This window comes from Amblyomma maculatum, chromosome 10, assembly GCF_055883805.1.
Source record: "Amblyomma maculatum isolate TAMU_Amacu chromosome 10, ASM5588380v1, whole genome shotgun sequence".
Classification (NCBI taxonomy): Eukaryota; Metazoa; Arthropoda; class Arachnida; order Ixodida; family Ixodidae; genus Amblyomma; species Amblyomma maculatum.
In genome coordinates, this window is record NC_139353.1 from 24,905,150 (window position 1) to 24,930,428 (window position 25,279).

Below are 25,279 nucleotides of genomic sequence, written 5' to 3' on the forward strand. Positions count from 1 at the left end.
CCGCCGGATGGCTTCAAGCTTTGAGGGTTCAGGGGAGATTAATCTTATGAGTTTCCTGCCTAGTCTAACGTGCTCTGTCTCTAAATTTGGTGTTTCTTGTCGTTAGTGGGCAAGGTAGTTTTTTTCAGCCCTATGGAAGCTGTTGGGCGGGACACACAACCCAGTGGACAAATGTGTGCCATTCTCTGCTTCAAACGTGGTTAGTTTTGAATCAATGTTACTTTCACGCTGTTTGGTTTGTGGAGAGGATTGTGCACGTTATCAGCATGTGGGAGGCATGCCGCATGGTTTGTCAACCGATCGTCTTGCAAATTTACCATGACTGAGTGTTTTAGAATGCGGGCCAGGTTTTTAGTTCTTTAAAACCAGGCCCTGGAGTAAATATAAAGCATTCTATAGGCTACGCCCAGATGTAATACACATTCAGCTATGTAGAGGGGCCAGTTACAGGCCCTTGTTATCCAGTTCACTGTTTTCCCGTTCTATTTCATTTGCTGTCACAATGTCTCAAAGTGTCCAACCTTTTTGTTATGTAAAACTTCGTCAAATCCCTTAACACCGCCATTGTAAATAGTCGCGAGACCATTTATGACCTCTGGTGCAAAGGAAGCCTTCCAGTGATCAACTCTTACACACGTACAGTCGTCAACAAAAAGAACCATCGTGCGTGTATATTCACTGTATGTGCCTCTTATCCGACTTGTACTGGCGTAATACGTGATGACGGAGAGAACTTTCTATACAAGTACCGCTCTTCAGGGTTAATAGAAGGTAAATATGTTAAGGCTAACACTTAAAGCCCAAATCAAAGACCTAGATAATGTTATTTGCGCAGTTCGTGCTGTTTGGAATACGCGTAGGTGGCCTTTGTCACATTCGCACGCATTTACATGGACGCTTTTGCCGCGTTGATTGTGCTGCACTGTCGATGAAAGACGAAGCTTCGAGCGGCCGGCGCGTGTTGGTCGTAATGGCTGCTTGGTTGCCGACAATTCTAAGCAGTATACGCAGTGCGCATACAAAGTGGTGTTGTGGTCACAATAGGGAAAAGAAAGAAAATTGCTTCGCCCGCTGATTGCCAGCCGAGCTGATTCGTGAATCGAAAGCTCCATTCAGGTGGGAAAGAAACGTCGCTGGTCGTTTGACGTCACAATTTGTGGTGTGGATGTGTAAAGTGGAGAACGCACTTTCATCACGTGTAAGCTCAGTCGTCTCATTCGCGCTCAATCGTCTCTGCGTGCTGATTTTTTCCTCCCCCCCCCCCCCCCCCACTTTACAGCCCAAACTTACGGCGTCGAACCTCTTGACCGTTTACCCGGTATGGAGCTAAATTTGAAAGGTGCCTACTTTGCTTCTGATGAATATGTCAATGCAGAGTGCTGTTGGCGTTGTGAACAGCCGCCCTCAATCTTTTAAGACGTCCGTAGGTCTACTATTGGGCACCAGTAGCGGATATATATGCGTTCTGATGGGGATTGTCTCGAAAATAGATTTGCTTTTGGAAAAGGCATCAACCCAGACCTTCATTTTAACGTAACATGTCTGTCAGCTTCATTACTTCATACAAAATTTCCCGCTCGGGAAGAAAACTTTAGTTAATGCATCGAACAGTAGCAGTAGCAGTTCCAGTAGTTAAACTCTAGTAATAGTATATACTCTGCAGTTGTAATAATACGTGTGGAACCCTAGAAACAGTAGTTGTGCTAAATAACAGGATCAGCTCTGGAGAAGGAGCAGTAGTAGCATGTTGCGCATGAAATCTTCACGAGGTCACCCCACTGGTCACGTGTCCATATTCTGACCAATAGCGACGGCTTACTGTCGTAAGCACCTTCTAGCCGATAAAAAAGCGGTATCTTTGGTCACATTCTCTGTATGTGAGGAGCAACTTTCGGGGTCGGACGGTCGGAGAAGAGAGGGGCTAGTGGTGTTCATACATCCCAATTACCTCTTCGCCCTGTAAGCGGGAAGAATATTTTTGACTTTTGTGCGTGTGCAATTTTTTTCTAATGCGTGTACGTCACTGCAGACACCGGTTCTTCCTCCCGGAGACATCTTGTCTCCTTGTCCTTGTCTAACCTGAGGATGATAGTTAGTAGCAATGACAATGACTTCAGATTTAGTCGGTCATGGTGATAGTGGCGATAATGGTGATGATTATGACAGTAGGACTGACAGTGACGATGAAGCTAGTGAAAACAATCCTACAAACTGGCTTTCGTTATTTCCGCTCTTAAGCAGATTCAAGATCCGTCCTCTAATATTTTCGTTGCTGTTCTGTGAAAGAACTTTTTTTTTTTTTTTTTTTTGTAGAGGTTTATTTGTGATATGACAGCAGCGTATGTCCAGGAGGCCCACCTAACATTAGGCGTGAATCGAAACATTTTTTCTTAAAATAAACACAAAAAACATTGAAGTATCATTGTGAAACACCGCCTACATAGCATGCAAGCGCGGTTTCTTTCTGCTTCATAGAGCGACCTAATCAACTCTTAAAGATAATTACATTTTAACCACCCGAAGCAAACGCATCCTTTCAAAGTTGTAGAAGGTCAGAGTGATACCAGCTTATCAGTTTGGGACAATAAAAACGAAACGTTACGACTGCTTCATTTTCTGGTCACATTTGGAACGAACCACGCGAAACCATATGTCGCGGCTTTGAGTTGACAGCGACTGTGTAGATGCTCCTGTTTCGGCACTTCGTTATGATATTTGCTAGGAATTTCGCGTACTCTATTCGGAGCAAATAAAGAGCTCTCTGTACAGAAAAAGACGCATTTACAAAAATCTGCAGCACTTTCCAATAGCAACACATTTCTTCCTTGCAAAATTTTGATGAATCTCAATGCAATGATGCGGTATTTCAGTAAAAACTAAATATCTGCGTTAATATGAAGCAATAAAGTTGCATTTTCCTACGTCACAAGCAGCCACAGCACAAGTGTTTCAATTTAATCCCTACCATACGACACGCAGCTTTGTCCGATTTTTCCTGTGACAACCTTGCTATATAGGTATGGCAGAGACAACTATTTACTTCCGCTCCTCCGGTAGAGTATGATAATGCCGCAACATGTTTATCGCATGCCGCTGTTTCGTATCGCCATCTTTTTTATTTCAATCTCTTCAAAAGAGCGAATATATTTCGCTCTTTATTTGGAGCACACGTTGCCGCGCATGCAGTTGCTGTTGATGCTTTGTATGTCTGTTCGTTACGGCAGGTATAAATTTATCTGTCTCCATTTCCCTTTCCTACAGATTCTTCTCTGTCAGGTGTGATGTCCAACTGCCGACGACTCGAATAAGCTTTTCGCTTGCATCTGAACAGTCGGCGACCTCTCTCCCACTGCGAATCAAGAGCGAGCTGATGCTTGTTTCGACTTTCCTACGCATGGAATGCCTCGCCGCATTCATTGTGACCGGTTTCTAAGCGGGGCAGCCAAGCAGGCGCCCGTGGAATGCGACGAGAGCGACTGACTGATTGATGGCGCTGTGAAGCGAAGTTTCACATTTGCCGGGATTTCGCATGACCCGTCTTTCACTATGTGCCACTTCTAAACTACTTTCGTTTTAAGTCGTACTTTCGACATTCTAAGCACATTCCGATCGACTGTAACAAGACATCGGTGGACTCAAAGAAAGGATCATGCTTCTGTGTTACAGTCGATCCCGGACATATCGAACTCGAAGAAAATGGCGAAATAATTCAATATATCGATAATTGGATATATAAAGTACATCAACATATAGGCTCCTTTCTAACCAATAAACGTAAATACAGTTAACATAAGTCAGCTGCGCGCTTCCCACAACGATGTGCTGTCCGCCGGTGTACTGGCAGCACACGCATCTGCGCAGGTGTGTCGACCCGCGAGGCGCACGCGCGAGCACCTGCGCTCCGAGCGTAACCTAGCGCCAGGCGTTGAAAAGGAAGGCACACGAGGCACACATCCACTAAAGTCAATGGACATCCCACGCGCCGCTCCGTGGTCGCAATCGCACGCTTCAAATAACTGGTATAACGAAATGAAGCTTATGAGCTAGCTCTGCTTGCGCCTATATCTGGGTTCAATATCTGGGTTCAATTATCTTGGTTCAATATATCTGGGTTCAATATATTTGGGATTCACTATAACCGAATGTTATAGCTGTGATAATAATAAACAGACGTGAAATGTCGTGTTGCATAAAAGCATTCTTATAGTAATTCTTTTACTCAGCTAGTGTTTTCATGCCTCAAGTGACTTTCTTTGCGCAACTTCATTATTTATGTTTCGTTGATACTCCTATGCACCGGGCATTCGTCCATTTCCGTATGAACGTTTCCGTGAACAGTGCTACGTAACAGAAGAACACACCGTTATTGTTCCTGTAGCCTGCCTCTCCTAATTCCTAATTCCATCTAAATAGCTTTGTTGCTCAGGGTTTTGTTTTGCTTATCTAAATACTGAGGGTTAGGGACGAACCAGCTAGCGACAAGGGTGTGCAGTTCCACCATTGTTGCTTGGACTCTTGTTCCTATAGTGACAAAGGTGGCGACGCGACTTGTTTTGCGCCTTGTGCTTGATTCAAAATGCGGTGAACCCTATTAATTCGTTACTCTAGTCGGTAGACAATCTTCCACAGAGGTTCAGATGTGCAAGTTGTCTAAATAAAAAGAAAATAAAAGCGCAGATGTACGCGCAAAGCAGTGGTTGCACAGGCTCAGGTTAACGCAAATTGCACGAAAGCGCAGCACAATCAAGTGAATACGTTACACGAGCGACGTCGTAATATCAGCTTACCCAATATATACCCGATCACGTGATACAACGTGACGTGGCATTTCTGAGACCTGATGGCCTCGTCAGGTATTTAAGTTTGTAGAGTAAAGTAATTAAACAGCACATGATATTACTATCAGCCTAAACGCGGCAACTTCAGGACCTCGTCTCCCACATACCTCTAACTTAACCCTGCTTCGTGCCATCTGCACCTGTCTTATCCGTGTGAGCTTCACTATCTCATTTTTTCCCCTGGCTCTCTGCTGCAACCTGCTACGTTTGTCTTCCCTTGGAATCCACTCTGTAATCTTTTATGACCATCGGTTGTCTTGCCATGCATTATATGAACTGCTCACGCCATTTTTCCCCGCTTCATTTCGGCTAGAACGGTCATTAACTCACGTTTGCTCCCCGACTCAGTCTGTTCTCTTCAGTCCCCTTAACACTACACCTACCATTTTCCCACCACTCATGTGGCTCAGAGGTAAGTGTGCTCGGCTGCTGATTCCGAAGGCAGGATTTCGATTCCGACCGCGGTTGCCGCTGTTCGAGGGAGAGGAAAAGAAAGGCGTGGCCGTGTACTGTGCGATACCAGTGGCCGTTAAAGAAATCAAGGTGATCGAAATTTCCGGAGACCTGCAATATGACGTCCCTCATAGCCTGAGTCGTTTTGGGAAGTTAAGCCTTACAAACAAACTAAACCGTTTTGTGGCAGCTGCTAAGACCTTATTATAAGCTGCAAAGTAATATTCCCTACCAAATTCATTTTTCTCTCCACGGCCGATTACAATGCCCTCATTTTAAGTCAAACCCTTTTTGTTAGCTTCCACAAATGTTCTCTATGTGGGGTACTGGCAGGATACAGTTGTTAATTCTTAAGTGATAACAATGACCTCCTGCTCATCACCGAGAAGGCCTTCCCAAATGTGCTCCAGCCGATATGTATTTCTGGTTACACTCTAGTTACCAGGGTCTGCGGTCATTATCTACCCCAAGTAGATGTACCCCACTACCATTTTCGAAACTTTGCTGCCTATAGTTGACTGCTGTTCTCTTTCGAGGTTGTTGAACGTTACCTTTGCTTTCTCTAAAACAATTCTTATGGCCGCGGTTGTGTTCCCTAAGAGTATTCGATCATGCTTTGAAATTCGTCCTCTGTGCTACTTAGCCAGGCGAAGTCAGCATTCAGCGAAACGGTGATTACTAAGATATTCTTCGCTGAAATCCCCCCCCCCCCCCCCCCTAGCCTTACGAATGAAGTTCCCCTGTCTACTTCCTGTTAAGATGCGACGAACAGTTCTGGAGAAATTCTGCCTGACACAGTTCCTGATAGAATTGTGAAGTAGTGTTATCGCGGTGCAGTGACTATAAATTTTCCCCCCAGAATCTTTATCCTGGTTACGTAAAACCTGTATGGTTTATAGTGATGGCCATGCGTAACGTTCTAATGGGTCGTAGGAGACCAATTTAGAAATACCTCACTTTTGACCCAATGAAGCGTTTTCAAAACATTTCCTCCTTTTCGGGCGGCGCCGACATCCGGGTCGCATTACGTGGAGCCCCCATTAGAGCTCTCGGCTGAGCGGTGAACCCTGACTATGCACTCGAAGTCGTTAGAGGTCACCTCATGAAACTGTGATTAGACACAACAATCTAATTAAGTGAAGCAGGTGAATTAACTGCCGACAGGCCACTGTAAGGCCAATCACGCCTGTACGTAAACACCACGAACAGCACCACCGCTCCTTTAAGAAGTTCCTTAGTACGCTAGCACCAGAGCTTTAACTTAGCTGTTTGGCCGTTGTCTATACTGTCCGTTTATGATCCTGGTAGAAAATGAAATATATAGGGCCGCCACTGGGCTGCCATTCCACAGCGGGGCGTACGAAATCAGCTTTACTCTTCACCGCATTAAGACACTATGCCATCACCACAGCCGAACACTCCGCGTGCCAATCTCTCATGCTATGCAGCTGTGGCCAATCAGAGAGCGCCGCGTCACACAGGCGTGGCCAATCAGAGAGCAGCACGTCATACACATTCAGCCATCAGAGAAGGCGCGTGCTTACAGGTGTGATTGAACGCCGTCCACGATACAACGCCGATGCCAGGAGCAGACTAAATACCTAAACAAAACTAGCGACGCGTTTGGAAGCGCGAACTTCGTAAGCATCATTAAGCTATAGCGTACATACATAGTTGTAATTTTGCTAAGCTAAATAGGCTTACATTTGTGTTATTCTTCTTTTTATCCTGACGCCCTTTACGCGCCTCCACCTGATTTGAGATGAATGGAGTGACCTACTTCCACGCGCCATTGTTGCGCCACCCTTACAGGTTATCAGTGTCCGTTTGCTTGCCGTGTCACAGCTGTAAATATAGAGCTATTGTGCTTACACACGAAGGGTACTCCTTGTCCACTCCTTACACGTCCCCGAGTACGGTGTACGCGGCTCTATGTTGACACTCCGTCTAGCCACAACAGCCGCCGGGGGGATAAGGACTGTGACCGTGGCCGGTGTGATGAGAGAGGAAAGAGTTCAGCTCCGTTGAGCTACGACGCGTGTAGGGGTCGATGACTAGTGGGCACCACGTGGGCAATCCTCTCTCTATGCCGATGACCGGTGAGTGAAAATATTTTATTGGAACGGGGATCTACAGCGGCAGACGCAGCTAAACCATGAAAGGGAGAGAGGGAAGGAATAAAGGCAACACAGGCAGGTTGAGATGTTCCCGAATCTGGAATCGCCAGTGGAGTCATGTGCTAATGAACGTGTATGACCTAAAGTCGGGCTATTTTTGCACGAGAAATCGACAACCGTCGCATCCACTGCCTAGTATTCCATTGCGTAGAAGCACCCACTGCCGTTGAGTCCCGAATAGCTGCCTGCTTCTGTTTTCTGGTGCTCTAATATAAGTTTATCGTCAATAATTGATGACCTAGATAAAAAAAGTCGAAAGGTAGGCCTAAAATTAATATGCAGAAGACTAAGGTATTAATAAACAGTCTGGGGAATTGGAACATAAGTCTACAATAGGTAGCGAAACACCGGAAGTGGTAGTCAAATATGTATGACAGATAGTAACCAGATCCGGATCATGAAAGGCAAACTTGTGATCTCAAGCCGCTTTAAAGCGGTATACGCGAAAGAAGCTGGATCACTCGCATCAAGGAAAACAAAAGGGGATGATACTTTTATGATGACGATGATTAGATAAGGGGAGAGTTTAATGTACAGTCATTTTAGACAGGCGCCATAACTTTATAAAATTATAGAATGAAATAGAATATATTTATTTTCTGTCGAGATTAACACGTGCATTGATTGCGAAATAATTTTCCCTTCTAATCATCCCTTTCATAAAAAATGCACTCCCATTGACTTAAGTTGGTCCAATTCACCAGTTTTAGTACACAGCGACCCAAGGACGTCCTGTTCGCATAGCGCGCAGCGACAGTTCACAATGAACTCGTCATACACCGTGCTCGCGACACAAAGATGCGAGAGTAAAGTAAGGAACATCAGTGCTTCTCTTGGATTCTGCTTATGGTTCAGGCGTGTAAGGCTGGATCAGTGGCTGCTGCTTCTTTCACATATATGCCTATATATCTCGACGAGCGCTTCATTATCCCTGTTTGCCCATTCCACACTTTCGCTGACTCGTATCTTGGCCTGACATTAGAATCGCTTCAAACAGCATGGTTACCTTGAAATACGAAGGACTTCTAAAGTTGCGCGATTTTCATCCTAACAAAAGTAACATTCACAAGATTTGCTCTGAGGGTTCGAAAATAAAACTTGAAAACTGAATCAAGAACGTGTCAATAGTACCACGAATGTTTTGTAAGTACCTCTGATGCTAGCTGGTACTCGTATATCTGTGTTAAAAAGTTAAAATCACAATTAGAAACGTGAAGCAGCAGTGCGCTTACCTTGACGAAAGAATTTCATGTAATTCTAAAATGCACTCTTCTGCTGAGAGAAACTGTTTTCGCTGGACCTACGCTCAATGTTGTGGCCCCCTATGTGTTTTTGTACTCGCTGTAGTAGATGTACTCATAAAAACATACAGCTGCATCCAAGTCGAACGAAAGCTAATTGCCTCACAAAGTTAGAGTCGCACTGAAAATAATCAGCTATAGTTGTTGCAAGATATGACAGACGCAAGTCCATTCCCCTGGCATATCCGCGAGTCCGCAGCTGTTCCAGCACTTACTGCATTGACCAGGCTTACTCAATGTCACCGGGCGGCTAGACCCTTGTACTATACTTCCCTCAGCTTTGGCCGTTATTCAGAAAAAACGCAACATCCAGACTTTAAAATTTTATTCGTCTCACCTTTCCGTAAGAAGCACTTTCGATAAAATATAGTACGTGAATGTTATATATGATCGCTCATTGTGCGAAAAAAACAACACTGAAACATCGAAACACGTCTTTGAACACTGCATGCTTTTTGAAAAGCACTCAACCTCCTCCCGGCGTAAAAGCCACGCATCTCACCCTCAACGAAGTCTGACATCCTCTCCTGAGCCATAGAGCGCGTCAATGTCTTTTTGGTAGAAAGTCTGAAGCGGCTTCCGCCTCAGCTTCAATGTGGGCGTCACAAGACCGGAGTCCGGCATCCACTCTTCAAAGCACAGTTTCACCTTGAGAGGCACTTCGGTCTTGTGCAAGCCGCTCGACTTCGCGTACGCCAAGATCGAGTCGCCGGCAGCCTTTGCCACCTCCGCATCTTCGCACAGTTCTTTAAGCGGGGCGACCGGCTCTTTGCCCAGGGCTTGAGCGATGCGCCGTAACTGCGTAATGTTAGGCGCCACGAGAGCCACAATGTACGTGTGCAGCGCGCTGCCGTACGCGAACACGTTGTCCACGAGCGGGCACGTCTTCAGCACCATTTCGACGCGGCCGAGGGACACGTACTCGCCGTGCTGAAGCTTGACGAGGTCCTTCTTACGGTCGATTATCTTTATCGTGCCGTTAGGAAATATCTCACCGATATCTCCGGTGTAGAACCACCGAACGCCGCCTTCCTCGCGGAACGACTCCTTCGTTAGTTCCTCATTCTTGAAGTAGCCTTTGGCGACGGCGCTGCCCCCTATGACGATCTCACCGCGAGGGTTAGGCTTGTCTGAGATGCGATAATTACCATCGAGCCAGTCGACCAGCCGGATGTAGCATCCAGTAAGTGGAGCTCCCACGCCACCATCGCCCACGTCTTCCGCATCCACAATAGTAGACGCACCTCCTGTCTCGGTCAGGCCGTAACCTTCGGCAATTGGGCAGCAAAAACAGGCCCGCAAGAAGCGGCGTGTCTGTCTGGACAAAGGCGCCGAGCCGCACGCGATGACCTTGAAGTTCCCACCGAGAAGGTGGCGGGTTTTCTTGAACAGGAGCTGGTTGAGGACGGGCGTGTCGAAGCCGAGGTCGAGCCAGAAGTTCTTGTACTGCACGGCATAGTCGAAGAAAGCCTTGAAGAACGCTCCCTTGGAGGCAACGACCTCGCAGATACCCTTGCGCAACCTGTCGCAAATGAGCGGCACGCAAGCGATCTGCGTCGGCCGGACAAGGGAGACGTCGCCAGGACATCCCCGGGCCAGGGCGGTGCCATTATCTGTCAGGGTCTGCGCTGAGGAGTACCCTATACGAGCGCCGACAGCGAACAGGTGCAGTTCGGCGCACAGTTCAAACATGTGCGCCAGTGGCAGGTAGGCGATGTACGTGTCGCCGCTGTCGGAGACGCCGTAAGTCTGCGAGGTGACGGCGAAAGCGTTCAGCTCCACCACGAGGCTCCTGTGAGTAGACACGACACCCTTGGGCACTCCTGACGAGCCGCTGGTGAACATGACAATGGCGACGTCGTCACCCGTCGGCGCGCACTCCGGCAGCTCGTAGTCTGCAGCGTATTTGGCAAGGCTGGAGAATGGGACCACCTGCAGTGAGGGAAAGAAGATGTGCATTCGGGAAGGAGCATGCAGGAAAGAATTGGCCAAGGTGATTGTGACCCCAAACCTTCTCTCTCCTCGAGGAGCATGGCAACCATGGAGGGTGTTTCCAGGTAGTGCCATCATGGGCGGCTAACAAATCTTTTGCATGTATTCACGCTGAGATTTTGGTTTAATGTTTTAATGAAAAGTTTATTGTTGCGAAGCAATTCACCTCGCCTATTCCCTACACTTATTTTTTCTTGCTCGCAAAGGTCTAAATATGCGTACGCGTGGAAAAGAAGCACCGGTACGATTCACAATTACAATGTACAATCTCAGCTCAAGCCTTTGTATACTCCATAGTAAGCAAAAGTTCACAGTTAACTTCGGCTGCACCTCATTTTCAACGCGGCAACTCTGTTCATTTCTACTATTGTGCTAGCTCTCTATAGGTTGCTTCATTTGTTATGGGGTCATTGACCCTAGGCAATCATGCCTTTTGTCTCTCACCTGCAGGAAGATCCGGTTTTAGCAAATAAAATACGGACTGACTGACTGGCTAATATATCATCACACGTTCTCTAAAGCTTAAATAATTTGATGCGCTGAAAGATGGCCTTGCTTTTGTTTCACTAACCTGTGGGCCATGAGACGGCGTTGCTGGAGACTTCGTGCAGGCATTCTCTATGTAAACAATGTGGGTTAGTGACGGCATCTTGTCCACCTCACTGAGAACTCGCGGTAGGAGGTCCGCAGAAGTGACCAGATGCGTCACTTCAGTCTCGTTGATGGCGCTTACGATACCATCATTGCTGAGCGTCGCATATAGGGTCACAAGCGGCACGTTAGTGCGGAAGCAGGCCTGCGCCGTCAGCAACCACTCGGGACGCGTCTCTGCCAAGATAGCTATGTAGTGGCGCGGCTTGGCGCCTATGGCCAGCAAGCCGCGAGCAGTGAGGTCAATCTGGCGGTCCACTTCTTCGAACGTTTGCCACTCGTAGTCGCCAAGGACGAGCTTCTTGAAGACCTTGCCATCGGACTGTTCTTCCTCGCGGATTTCCAGCACTTCTCGAGTCCCGATCGCGTGCTGGCGAGCGTGCAAGCGGATGGAGGCGCGCGCCACTTTGTCCAGAGTTTGGGCTCCTTTCATGGTTTCGATCCAACCGCTCTTGACGCCCCGGTACGGAGAGGACGGGTCGCCCTCGATGAGGGGCTTGGCGAAACAGGTTCGCTTTCGCTTCCAGTACACCCAGGGCTTCGCGAAAATTGCGTAGATAGGCAGAGTAATAATGTCGTAGATGGTCCAGAGGACCCTCATAAAGCCGAGGATCCCCCGAACTGCGAGCGGATGCATCGCACTTTCCTATAGAAGGTCCGGTCGGGAGGCCACCGATGGGAGTACGCGTCTTGATCACGGACGCCTTCGGTCGTGCCTTATTCGGCCGTCCCTTCACCGTCGAAGCCTGTGGACCTGCAATATACAAAGATGACGCACATTGTTAGTATGGGGCTCATAGAATCACTTTTCGAGCAGCCAATTTTCAAGGTAGTTTGCGGTTGCAATATTTGGCCTTGGCAGTTCGCTTGTGCAAATACTAGGTGTCGGCATTCAGTGTGTGGTGTGGCATGTTTTTGACGAGAGGAAGACGCAAGAAAAAAACAACAAAAGAACTGGCATTGAAGCATAGATATAGTGCTGCGGCAAGACAGCGGAAACTAGTGACACGGTGATGTACTGCACTGGTATTCGCGAATTAGTGCACATTGCACGGCGCTCACCTTCCAGTGGATCGCCGAGAATCAAGCGAGAATACAACGTTGTTTGAATTCCGACACATTCGTGAATCAGGAGCTAAGTTATGACGCATATCGTACAAATTACGCTATTAAGGTGGCAGGAGGACAACACCCAATTTAGCGAGCGAAATTTAGCGAGCAAACCATGCCTTGCACAAAGGCTTATACATATAGTTCATCCAATGGCTTCATTGCGATTGTCGCCGGCAGCTCACCGTCTTCTTCGTCTGCTCTTCATCGCATGCAAATGGGGGCAGCTGATGTTTCGGGCAGACAGATAAGATAGCCACTGGAGGATATGGATGTGTTGGCGTGTTAAAAAAAAACGACACAAATAAGGAATGCGATATATAAGGCGACGAATACGGCTACGCAAAATGAGAGAAACCGATTGAGACAGAAGCGCTGGTATCACTGCATATCGCAAAGGGAAAACAGGGAGAAGAAGTTGTTTTTGCATATAGTGTGCCAGATTCCGGTCAGGCTAAGTAGCCTCGCTACGCCTTCTGTTTCTTGGCCCATGCTGTAGAGTGGGTGTGTGGCACTAGAAGCGTAGTTAACAGTCAAAACAAAATAACTGCGGTGTCGTCTGTCGACTGCAGCCATAAAGTGCTCCAGTTACTCGGCTGGCACCCATGTTCCAATTTATCTCATGGCTGGAGGAAGCAAGTGTCCGCTGTGTCGCCGTTGGAAAAATGGCGGGGATATCCTCACCATGTTGCAAAACCACGACCGAACGATGCATTATTTCTTGCGAATGCATGCGTACGTCCATGTAGGGCTTTTACTCGAGCGGTTACGCAAGAGGGGAGGGATGTAAAGCTGCGGCTTGCAGTTCATGGCGTCGACCTCTGTTCCGACGCCGACAGAAAAAAAAGCTATTGTTACAATCGAAATTCTGCTTTCCAAGCACCGCTCAAGATACAGTGACCCCTTTTGTGTTACTCAAAATGGGTCTGATCTTCGCGCTGGCCGGAGCGTTGACTCAGCGGCTCACCGAATGACTCATGGCAACTCGGCGCACTGAAGCATTATTTTCTTTTTTTTTAATTATTTGCATGTCTGGTTAAGGGATAGTGCGATTGGAATTTACGAATATGAATTTACTCGCCGAGAATGAATGCCGGTAAGGTGTGTAAATTGGTAACGAAGGTAAGTTAGGCAGATAGTTGCAATAGTTGGACTTCAGTAGTGGAGGTGAACAAAGGGCACGATGAGCGGGATAACAGAATGTTCTTTTTTTAAATACTGCTTGTAAACATTAAGGCTTTGGAGCAAATGAAGATTATTAACAAGTAAAATTCCAATAACTGATTCTAACTATTCTGTGTATAAAAAATTGATTATTTTTCATTATTCTATCGAATGCAATTAGAGGGAAGCAATGACTTTGAGCATCTTAAATCGTTGCGGGTTCTTCCTCGAGATTTACCACGTGTGTCCGGCAAAAATTTACACTTGACGAAACATGCCCCCATCGCAAACTAGTAAACAGGTCTCTTAAATAACTAACGTGTGTAAGATGGCCTCGCAAGATGGTGCTTCGGTAACACTTGCCAAGAAAATGCTTACCGCTCGTCAACTATTTTTAGACAACCACTGCGGCTACAAATGCACTAGCAGGTACGTGCAACAGCCTTGTGCCCAGTTGCTTGACCTATCATCCTGCTTCTTCACCGCTAGTTCGTTACCACTCCACCGTGACCCTTCCCCTCTGCAGCACTTGTGAGGCGGCAAGGCCACCCCCCCACACCACCTGTGCGAATGCCCACAAACCTTGGTAGTACCCCACATATCCAACACATTCCACTCCTCATTGGAGCTCGCTCTGCTATTTGCTCGACCAGCTGGCCGAGCATGGCTAGCGGACAGAGCTCTCTGTAGAGCCCAGGTCCATGCACTGCCGCGGTAGGAGGTAGGAGTTCCCTGCCTCCTACCACGGTTGACCCATATCTGCGACCACCACGTAAGATGAAGAGTAAGAAATCTCCCCCTTCCTCTTGTGGCGGAGAAACGGGACATTCGACAGACGGATTTAACGAAAGGCATGGGTATAACGAAAGACTTGGATTTAAAGTAAAGGTTGGATATAATGCGAAAAACGTGCTGAATTATGGAAGCGCAGCATCCTGCACTAAAGAAGTTAGAAGGTTTTGGTTCGGTTTATGGGATTTAACGTTCCAAAGCGGCTCAGGCTTTGAGAAACCTCGTAGCGGAGGGCTCCGGAAATTTCAACCACCCGGGGAAGTTAAAGGATATTGACCTCTGATATGATAGCAACGCTGTAAGAAGGCAGAATATTGAAGTATGAAGGCGAAGAAACAAAATAAGGTAAAAAAGAAGATTAAGAGTATGTAGGCTAATAAAGATATCTAATTAATAATCACGACTTTCTTCCCACAGTTGGCAATGCACTTTGGGCTTACACGACAAGTACGTTGCTAACGGATACTTTGTCGCATGAATTGTAAATGGAAATGTTTTGTTATTTTGTTGTGATGGCTGACTTTTTTTTTCTCCAGCACTGTAGTACTGTTCCGTATCCCTGCCTAAACGAAAAAGGGATAAGTCATAGAACAAAAGAGCACTAAAAAAATCCTGTAGCAACGACAAAAAAAAAAAAAGAAATTCTGTGGAGACTTTGATAGGAAAATGTCACGTTATTACGTTCCCCGAAAGGGGGCGTTAAAGCGCTGGCGGAGCTCAAAGTTGAAGAGGAAAAGAAATACGGAGTCATCGCAATCGCTGTCTGACACCGACAGGACGCTTGTTGCGGTGCACATGAATTGCAAGAAGAGCTGTTTAAAAGCAGAACAGTGGACTCTAAAAAAGAAAATAAAAGAAAATAAACTGCTAGTCGCAAGCCATGCCAATACAGCAACCAAGGATGCATCTAAAGTGCCGGAAACATTATGAATTAAGAAAGTCTAGCCGTCTATATAATTGTACAGACAACACAGGGACTGACCACGGACGTTTCTGTAAAAAACACTTGAGGTACGCCAAAGTATCCTTAACACGGTTGATGCTGTAACATGGCCGTAGGGGGAATGCGCTGTTTGCTAAGTGGTGGTCATAATCAGTAGCGATAATTAGTTATGCTTCGTGTTAGGGACAAGTAATAGTGTTACTTAGTGTCAAGTAGTAGCTAAGCATTAGAGCCACACTAGTACTTATTAATGTACTAATCAGTGGTCTTAACCAACAAGTTGCAGCTGTAAAGAAATATGTGATTACTGTCCGCTCTATGATATGAGGCGATCGCCACATGAACGCTCCTCTGTGCTGCTGAGTGCGTAGCAGGACTTGCAATCGAAATGGGAGTGGTTCGATTCCCATTCGACCTCTTTTTGTTTTCCGCAAGAGCGTTTTTCTTAATTTAGGAGGCACTCCGCAGCGGTGGCTGAATGACGTCGCGACCTGTGACGTCATCACCGTGCTGACCAATCGGACAATTTTGTTGTCACGACCCCCGAAGTTTCTGGTGAATGCGCGCTTTAACGATATCACGTTCGCAATTCTTCCACGTGGCGTACTCGTTCAATGACATGACACAAGCGGATATCTCCTGCACGCAACTGCGATGAAGGGAGTCGATTGCAATCCGAGCAATTTATCGTTTTGTAGCATCCCGTTCAACGGACTTCGCACTCATGTCCCCTCGACCCGCTGCCCCCTTCTGATTTCCGAAGGTTGATAAATACTCAACGCCCGTTATCTCAAATCAGCGTTTCACGCGAATGAACTCTTCGAGTGCCACTGGCGCCAAGATGCAGATAAAGCGGCGCCAATATTTGCGCAACACTGAGCTCCTCTGTGTAGTTATCGTGGCTCGAGAAAGGCGGATATCCGCTTAAATTGAGGGCGAAACCGCTTGAGTACTAGGAATTCCGAGGACGCGTACACTCGGAGATGCTGAAGCGGTGTGTTGTTAAGGGAAGAAAAAACTTCTGGCCTTGAGGCCTCGTGAAGGCCATTTTTTTCTTTTGTAGCCACCGAATGAAGCGATTGGAGCGCATGAACATTTGTTTCTTAGGAGCCGCTGTAATATACGGTCGAAGAATTGACGCGTTTGAATTGTGGTGCTGGCGAAGACTCTTGAGAGTTCCTTGGACTGCCAGAAGATCAAATCAGTCGATATTGTCGACCATAAACCCTGACTGCTCATTGGAGGGTCAAATTCTAAAGTTAAAGCTCAGCTACTTTGGTCATTTGATGAGAAGAGAGGAGTCGCTGGAGAAAGATTTGATGTTGGGAAAGGTTGAGGGTCGCCGGAGAAGGGGTAGGTAGCGAACGCGATGGTTAGATGGCATCCTCGAGGCACTGCAGATGAAGTTATGTGATGTTAGGAAGATATATTGAGAGACCGGAAAGCGTGGCGTGGCATGTTCCATAGGGTCACGAAGAGTCGGACACGACTGAACGACTGAACTGAACTGAATGTATGGTCGGATGCTCCGACATGAGCAAAACGGCAAGAGACAGTTTGCACGCTGTATTATAGTTGTCGAGTTCATTGCTTGATCGGGTACGAGAACTAACTTATTTCGACTTTTAGCTGAGTTCAGGATTTATTTTAAAGTGATAGCATCGAAAGGTCCCGTTCTCTAGAAAATTCGGCCTCGGCGTTGTGAGAGGATGATCGCGGGCATGGCTCTGGCAGGTAGTAGTTCTAGTGGCTGGAATGGCTGAACGCTGATTGGTCGTAGGGTTGTCTGACGTCACATGACCTCAGGACGTAGTGCACAGGAGCTGCCAACTCAGGCCTCTCCTTTCAGGTGGGTGGGTGTGATCTCAGAGTCTAGCCTTCCAGGGCCTTTACATTTCGAATAAAACACGCTACCCTTAACCTATAGTTCACTGTGTCTAAACACAGAGGCAAGTTCGTTTAGCGTAGATAAACGAGGCTTAACGTCAACGTCAGGTGACGCCTCACATACGGCTGTGTGCCTATGAGGATGCCGATAGAGGCAGAACTAAGGGATTAATGATTACATGAGCGAGGATATTCAAGGAAACCCGGCAAACATGTGCCGTTATAACGCTCTCGCATCACGCTCGTAAAGGCAGAGTGTTGCCGCAAATGTTTTCGCGCAATATGCTTTTGCATCACATCGTGTATGAAGGAGGATGGGAAAAGAATCTACATACCAAGCTGCCGGCTTGCGGTCCTACAAATGTAGAAACTGAGTTACAGCCCTGGCGAGAAATCGTGCCACGTACAGAAGATATAGAGAACGTACCCGTGCCTGATTTAGCGAGAATGATTGGACATCTACGGGGGGGGGGGGGGGGGGGATGAGTGCTACAGATATCAGTGTAATTACAGCACCACTATAGTCTTCGGCAAGAAATTAAAAACCTCTGTAAAAGCTCTTGTTGGGTTTGACAGTATGCCGGAAGAATAAAAAAATAAAAAAAGAGTAGATCAGTGTTGTACAATTTTCATCATTAAGAAAAAAAAAAACAAAGTGGAGACTGACAGCATCAATGTTGCACAGCGTATGACTTTTCTAGTGCAGTGTATAATGACGTCCAAAAAGTGTGCTGCCACAGTCGTCCCCTAAACTGACACAAATTTTTCCATTTTTCGGAATGGTGAGTTCGACAGAAAACGTTCCTGTTGGACAATGACTACGGAAGGTTTCACTCCACCGCGATGCGTGTCGTGTGAGTTGTGTTTTGCTTACCAGCATTGCAGAATACGATGAAGCGCCTTCACCGAAACTCTTGTAGAGTGCAACGTTAAGAACTACCGCAAAACAAGCCCTAGTGACAAAAGTGAGGGCATATACGACATGTTCATTTATGCTGCACATGTGCGCCCAACAGCAGTCATTAGCATTGAGCCATGCACATAAGTGCACATAAGTGCATGGTTCAAAGAATTAAGGCGAGTCTAGTAGTAATCATATCGCAAGTGTTGGTAATGCATAGCACCTTCCTAATGACTGTCGCGAATCCCACGCAGAATACGAGGAAGCGCCTTCACCGAAACTCTTGCAGAGTGCAACGTTAAGAACTACCGCAAAACAAGCCCTAGTGACAAAAGTGAGGGCATATACGATATGTTCATTTATGCTGCACATGTGCGCCCAACAGCAGTCATTAGCATCGAGCCATGCACATAAGTGCACATAAGTGCATGGTTCAAAGAATTAAGGCGAGTCTAGTAGTAATCACAGCGCAAGTGTTGGTAATGCATAGCACCTTCCTAATGACTGTCGCGAATCCCACGAATCGCTGCTATGTATAAGTGCCCAACCGGCTGAAAGCTGCCGAATGCGGCTTTTTGCATGACACGAGCTAAAGGGAACCTTTCATTCGTGCAATACGGGAAATGGTTAAGCCGCATCGAGTTGGCAACTTTGCAGTGTAGACCATAAAACCACGAAAATAACGGTGATCGCTCGCTCATTTGTACTTTTTTGTTTCTTCCGTTCTCCTCAAAATTTGGCGTCGGCGTTAACCGTGGGCGAAAAATCACAGAAAAAGTTCTTGCAGGTGGTACCTGGCAGCTGACGCGACGGCACACTGATTGGTCGTAGGGTTGTGTGACGTCATGCGACTGTACGTGACGTCGCCGATTTGGCAGGAGCTGCAGTTTCAGTTTCACTTTATTTCACCACACACGTACAGAAGATTGAAAAGCTACATGTGACGAGGAAAGAGGGGAAAAAAGCTGCGTGCGATGGTAGCTTAACTGTCCCCCCTCCCCTTACAGTTGGCAAGCAGGACAGCAAAAACAGCTCAAGAACATAAAAAGTTGAATGTACGTTCAAAACACGATTAATATATATTAACGCGACAGAAATACACGAACGTAATGAGATCCGTGCGTTTTCCTCTTGTCCAGACAGCGTTCCCATATTAACGAGGCGTAAAAGAAAAAAGTTTGATCGTTAAAGAAAACTGGCCATAACTCGAGCCATGTTAACGAGCGCCGAATTTACGAGTCACGACTATACATAGAACCTATCTGATGGCGGCAGTCAGTATCGGATAAAGTCTTCATTTCATTATTAACAGCCATCATAACTGGCTTAACTAATCTCGTCCCAGGGAAAGCGCTCCTTCTCACTGATCTCCCCTTAGCCATGTGCGGTATCTACCGCGTGCCATAAAACCTCCCAGTCTTATCTCTCCGCCACAGTCTGTGCTGCTACCGGAAACGTCTGGCTCCCCTTGCGGTCCTCTCTCACATTGCAAAAGACGGCTGGTTATCTTTTTTCCGGATCCCGTCCAAGTCCATTTCCTTGCTCTGATTTCAGCTGTGCGTCTATATATATGCGTACACGATATGACGACGTCAAGTTTTTCACTTCCCCGAAGCTTAGGCTATAATTTTCCTGTCTATATTTCGATAGAATGCCGCTAATACAATGTGAAGCTTTTTCAATTGATTCCATTTTCTTGACTCACAGTGTAATCCTGGCAATGTTATCTTTCCTTCCAGTCTTCTAGTGCCATATCGGTAAAATTTTCCTAACTGCTTAAGAGCCCGTGAACAAATACACTCCAGTTCATTCTTATTTCCCGGGCGATCAAGTTTTTAATATTTCAAACGTCATAATAGATCACCATTTCGATTATTTACCACCTCCGAAAATTCCTCCTAAGCGCATCATTCATTCGGCTTAAACCTAGGCGCCAAGGCCACAACGTCTATAATCTGCGACCAGGATGGTCGTTTTCGCTCGGGAAGGGGAAGTGTGCGTGAACGTCATCTTTGTCTGTACATATTTATTATCATCGGTCATCTCGTCCTGAAAAGACGAAGTGTAGAGAGAGAGAGAGAGAGAGAGAGAGTGAGTGAGTGAGTGAGTGAGTGAGTGAGTGAGTGAGTGAGTGAGTGAATAAACTTTATTGATACAAAGTGATTACGTGGGTGGTTCACTCAGGTCCGGGAAACCATTGGCGAATACGGCCCTCCAGGCCTGACCGATCAGCTGGCGCTGAAGGGGGAGCTAGCTCTGTGTGAGTCAGCTTCGCCTCCCAGTGTTCATGGCTAATTTTCTGTAAACCGTATGATTCCGAGCGTTGCGAGTTGGTAGCTGCTAATGTTCGGCGATGCAATTATCCATGTAAAAAACAAATATCTCTGCACCTCAATTCTTGGTCGATCCCCCTGTGTGGGTATATACCATAAGATTTAGAGGGGAACAGCAACAGCTGCTGCTGCTTCAGCTTACCTCGCAAGAGAAAAGTGAACCTGCCGGTGCTTCATCTTGTTTCATAATATTTATGCTGTTCATGTAGACTAACATGCCTGCTATTAAGATACAAGTATTCTAGTCGGTGACAAACACCCCCAAAGCATGACCAAACAGTCAGTGGTAAGGAGCATTTAATTTATACATGGCGCTTGAGATAATTGGGGGTATAATTAAATTTTTCCAAATCATGTGAACACACAATGTCTTCCTAATAAGTGTTACAAGCTTAGGTGACCTCAGCTTTGAGTCGGTCTCCTCATCGGACATATCTTGTACGAGAGGATGAAAAATATCAAGTTTTCATGCAATATGTGTCATTTGCTGGCAACGTGCCGGACGTTGGAGGCTCGCTATCGCACCACCACGGATGGCCCCACGCATCGTACGACTGCTGTAAATGAAGAACGCGTGGAAGCGGAAACAGGTGCTGCCCAGCGATTTGGATGAGCACAATATGTTACGTGTACGTTCCCGTAATACGCCTACTTGGCAGCAGATGAAACAAGGAAGCTGTAGGCGCGTACGTGGCAAAAATGCATAGTTTCTATGCTTGCTTTAGCACACACAAACAAATCGCATAGTGGCTATAGATTTTGTACTGACTCGTTCTGAGGGTTCATATTCATTCGCGCCTGATGTGACTGGAATAGGTAGCAATATATTCAAAGATTACTTTGCATAAATATCTAGCAAGTTGAATTATATCTGAAGTGGTACTTGGAGCAAATGTAGAGGTGTCATTCACTTTTGCTTGAAATATGGATGCATTCCGTTTTAAATATAATAATGAGTTCACAGGAAATGAAAGGCGCAGTATCTGTCACACTTGTTTCTGTGGACACCTGAATCTCGCCGTAAAGGGAGGAAAGTGGGAGTGAAAGCGGAAAACGAGAAAGGGGTGCCGTGGTGAAAACTCCGGAGTAATTTCGACCACCCGGTGGGTGGTGGTAAGAACATTTATTACCTATACAAGGGCCTGGAGGTATGTTCGGATCGGCCCATATGGGACCGGTCCTTACAAGCACTAGGTGGAGGTCCCTAGTTTGGGACCCCAGTGGCGGTTGCCACCGCCCAGGCGCGCCCGACTAAGGCTTGTTGGGCCTGTAAGTCGTGGCAGCCGAGCAGGATCGCCTCCCAGTCCTCCCGGGTTGGGTTGGGGATGGGGGGAACAGCCGGATTAGAGGAGCAGGCCCACACCACGTGATAGATGTCAGAAGACACCACTCCACAGTGTGGGCAGCTGCCACTAAAGGAGGGGTCAAAATGTTTTAGTGCTGCCGGGCACAGCAATGTATTGGTGAAAAGGCGGAGAAGGAGCCGCTCATCCGCCTTTTTGAGGCCTTAACATGGGCTGGGGCAAAGGCGATGACAATTCTGATAGTACATCGTGATATCTTTGAAGGTGTAGGCTGGATTGAAATCGGGGATCTTTAACGTGCGCTGACATCGCACAGCACGCGGACGCCATTTTGTTTCGCCTCCATCGAAACGCAGCCGCCGGCGGTCGGGTTCGAACCGAGGTACTTCAACACAAAAGTCACGTTATCGCGAATTTTTCTGTTTCCCTTCAGTCTTGCAACGAACTTGAATTGAAAAGTGTGAGTCGGCAGGCTAGTTGGGTCTGCACGTTATGAAGGGAGGAGAAAAAGGCCAGAAACAAAGAAATCAGCAGCAGTTTTTAATATACTATTTGTTATCTGAAATTGTTTCGGCTCGTAATTTTCGTTTAATACTGCGTGGTTTTCCACTCTCGTTAAGTGCTAATTTGAAAGGGCAACTATGATTGCTATCAAGGAAGAAACCTCATCTGGAAGAGAGGTTAAGAAAAGCAAAATTATGCTCCTTCAGTGCTAGAGCATCTGGCGAAATATTCAAGATTTCAGTTTAGTACACCTCGATATACAAGACGAGAAGTTGACTTTCGTGGAATGCTGGACTACCTGCCTTTTCTGCCGCTTAACGACTTATAATTTGGAAGGAGTGTAGTATAAAGTGGCCAAGGCTGAAGAACAAATACTTGGTTATTTTAATACAACATAGCCTTCAGGCCCCTACAGACGGATAAAAAGAGCTGGCGACAGAGGTTTCAGGCCAATATGCAGTAGTGTAAACAGAGCTAGCGTGATGGCTCTGAGGGGAGCGCCTTCCAAAATTATCTCCGTCTATTCCGCTTATCTTCCACTCATCTCCGCCCTCTCTTGGTGGAGGACAGAGTACCCGGGTTTGAATCTGACCACCGGCGGCTGCGTTTCGATGGAGGTGAAATGAAGAAGCGTCCGTGTGCTGTGTGGTACGTCAGGTGGCCCCGGACAGGCAGTGGTCCAAGGTTCAAACCTCGGTCCAGGGCGAATTTTTCTTCAACGATTTTTTTGGGAAACCTGTATAGCTTTCCTGTGCAGACGTACGGGTGTGTTTGACTGGACGTTAATAAGTGTAACTACTCCGTTATTATTAATTCTACTCGGCGTTGGGATGTTATCCTAAAAACATTCTTATTTGTAGCCCTCTACTACGGCATGACACGTCAATCTTTCTTTGTGCTTTCACTCGGACCCTCCTTCCTTCCTTTACGGAGCGGTTCAGATGTCCACGTAAAAAAAAAAAATGCGGGAGATACTGAGCTTTTCATTTGCTTTATACCAGTTTGGAGGACGCTGTTACGACCAAGCATCCGCATTTGCGCGCTCTATTGTTCGCCTGTGGGCATGGATAAGTGCTGTGAATATGTGGTGATGGTCCAATGGCTCTAAGTGAGCCTGTTTCCAGGAATCCTGTTTTGTAAGCCTGTTTTGCTTTGTGGACACTCTGCAAATGCCAAATTGACCCTGCCAAGAGAACGTCTGGAAAAACACAAAGAAACGTCCCCCTGCGGGAAATGCAGGAAGTGCTTTCTTTCTTTTGTTCACCCTTCCAGTCGATAAGCCCTATCGTCCAGTGAGGAATGCCTACTTTCCAAAGGAGACGACAGAGTGACATGTCCGCTGACGTGCAGGACAAGAAAGGAGCATGACGCATACAGCCATTAAGTGATTTCCCAGGAATGCAGGAAAGATTTGCAATTGTCGAAAACGGACAATGCTGGGAGCGGATGCGGCGCCACGTGCACTCGGGTTTCGGAGAAGTAAAACCACTTGTCAGAACCAGCCTGTGGTTTCTTTGCTGAAGAATAGAAATGTACCTCCTCTCCTCGCCGTTCCCAAGCTTTTCCCGCCAACAAGTGATCACGCCCAACGAATGAATGCCGGACCAGTCAGTGCTTCAGACCATCAGTGCAGTGATGTGTTCGATTGGATGCCGATACCTGAGGGGCGTGCCCTGGATTTGGTTGGTCAGCATCTTCAGAGAGGGGCTGGACATAGGGGGGTTTTAAGGACGCTGCAGAGCACGAAATGTCGCTCTGAGCCCTGGGTAAACGGCTCATCCAGTCGCTTCTCGCTATGAACTCTTAACGCTTGTCATTTTGCTGATGTACCCTTCTTTTTCGTGTAAATAATCTTGTAAATAAGTTTCTCAAAGTGCCATTAATCCTGTTTGTACATATTTCACCAACTTCGAAGATTCGATCCTTCTTCAACCCCGAGTCTCTGCACGCTACCAAGTGAAGGCCGGGTCGACGTAGCCCCAGCGTCACGACAACTGGTGGCAGCGGTGGGATCTGAATCTACAAGCCACAACATCTGGTGATTGGAGGTGGATCTGAAGCTACAAGCCACAACATCTGGTGATCGGAGGTGGCATCTCAAGCAACAAGCAGGAGCAACAATCGGCCAACAAGAGAGCAGCTCGGAACATCGATCGCATGTGTGGGTGAGTGCTTGGCTTTTCTTCTGATGTGGACCAGGTTCTAGAACAGGGTTAGATTTTAGAACTGGTAAAAAGTGTTGAAACGCCTTTAGGTTTGGTAGTTTGCACTGTTGTTTTGGAAGTAGCCGACACTGGGAGCGATCATGGACCTACAAAAGCTGCAGAAACCGGAATTGTTGCTATTGTGTGAGGAATTGGGAATTGATACAAGTGGTTTGGCACGAAAACCCTTGATTTCAAAGGCAATCAATGATTTGGGAGCCGATGATGAGGAGCTCAGTGAAGCATGGAACCTCATCGGACAAAAAAAGGAGGAGCAGCTCAGACAGCAGAAAGAGCGGGAAAAAGAGGAAAAGAGGCGTGAGCGTGACATTGAGAGAGAAGCAAAAAGGCTGGAGCAAGAACTTGAGCTCCGGAAATAGAACTAGAGTTGAGCAAGAGGTCGGGCAATTGTCCCCAGCTAGCGGTACCTCTTCTCAACAAAGAGGCAGATTTCAAGATGTCAAAGTACATGCAGCCATATGTGATATCAGGGGATATCGGTCTGTATCTGGCTAACTTTGAGCGAACCTGCGAAAAACTGTCCTTCCAGCGAGACACTTGGTCTCAGAGATTATTGACGGTTCTGCCCTGCGAGGCAGCGGAGGTTGTCGCGCGGCTAAGCAAGGAGGACGCGGACAACTACGAGAAGGTCAAAGCTTGCCTTCTGAGAAAGTATAGGCTTAGCGCCGAGGCGTTCAGACAACGTTTTCGGAACGCTACTAAGT

General features: G+C 46.9%; 2 protein-coding genes across 3 annotated transcripts in view; one reads left to right on the plus strand and one right to left on the minus strand.

The window, feature by feature from the left end:
• Window positions 1-25,279, plus strand: part of barr (non-SMC condensin I complex subunit H) — a 166,717-nt gene that overhangs the window by 69,636 nt on the left and 71,802 nt on the right. The gene's annotated exons all lie outside the window — the stretch shown is intronic.
• LOC146175912 (long-chain-fatty-acid--CoA ligase 4-like) overlaps window positions 9,080-25,279 on the minus strand; it is a 33,684-nt gene continuing 17,484 nt past the window's right edge. For both annotated transcript variants that reach the window (XM_084582276.1, XM_084582277.1), the window contains exons 2-3: window positions 11,333-12,166; window positions 9,080-10,701 (exon numbers count right to left, since the gene is read on the minus strand). In XM_084582276.1, the coding sequence (XP_084438402.1) occupies window positions 9,274-10,701; window positions 11,333-12,049 (2,145 nt within the window). In that variant the 5' untranslated portion in view covers window positions 12,050-12,166 and the 3' untranslated portion in view covers window positions 9,080-9,273. The remainder of the gene's footprint in view (window positions 10,702-11,332; window positions 12,167-25,279) is intronic.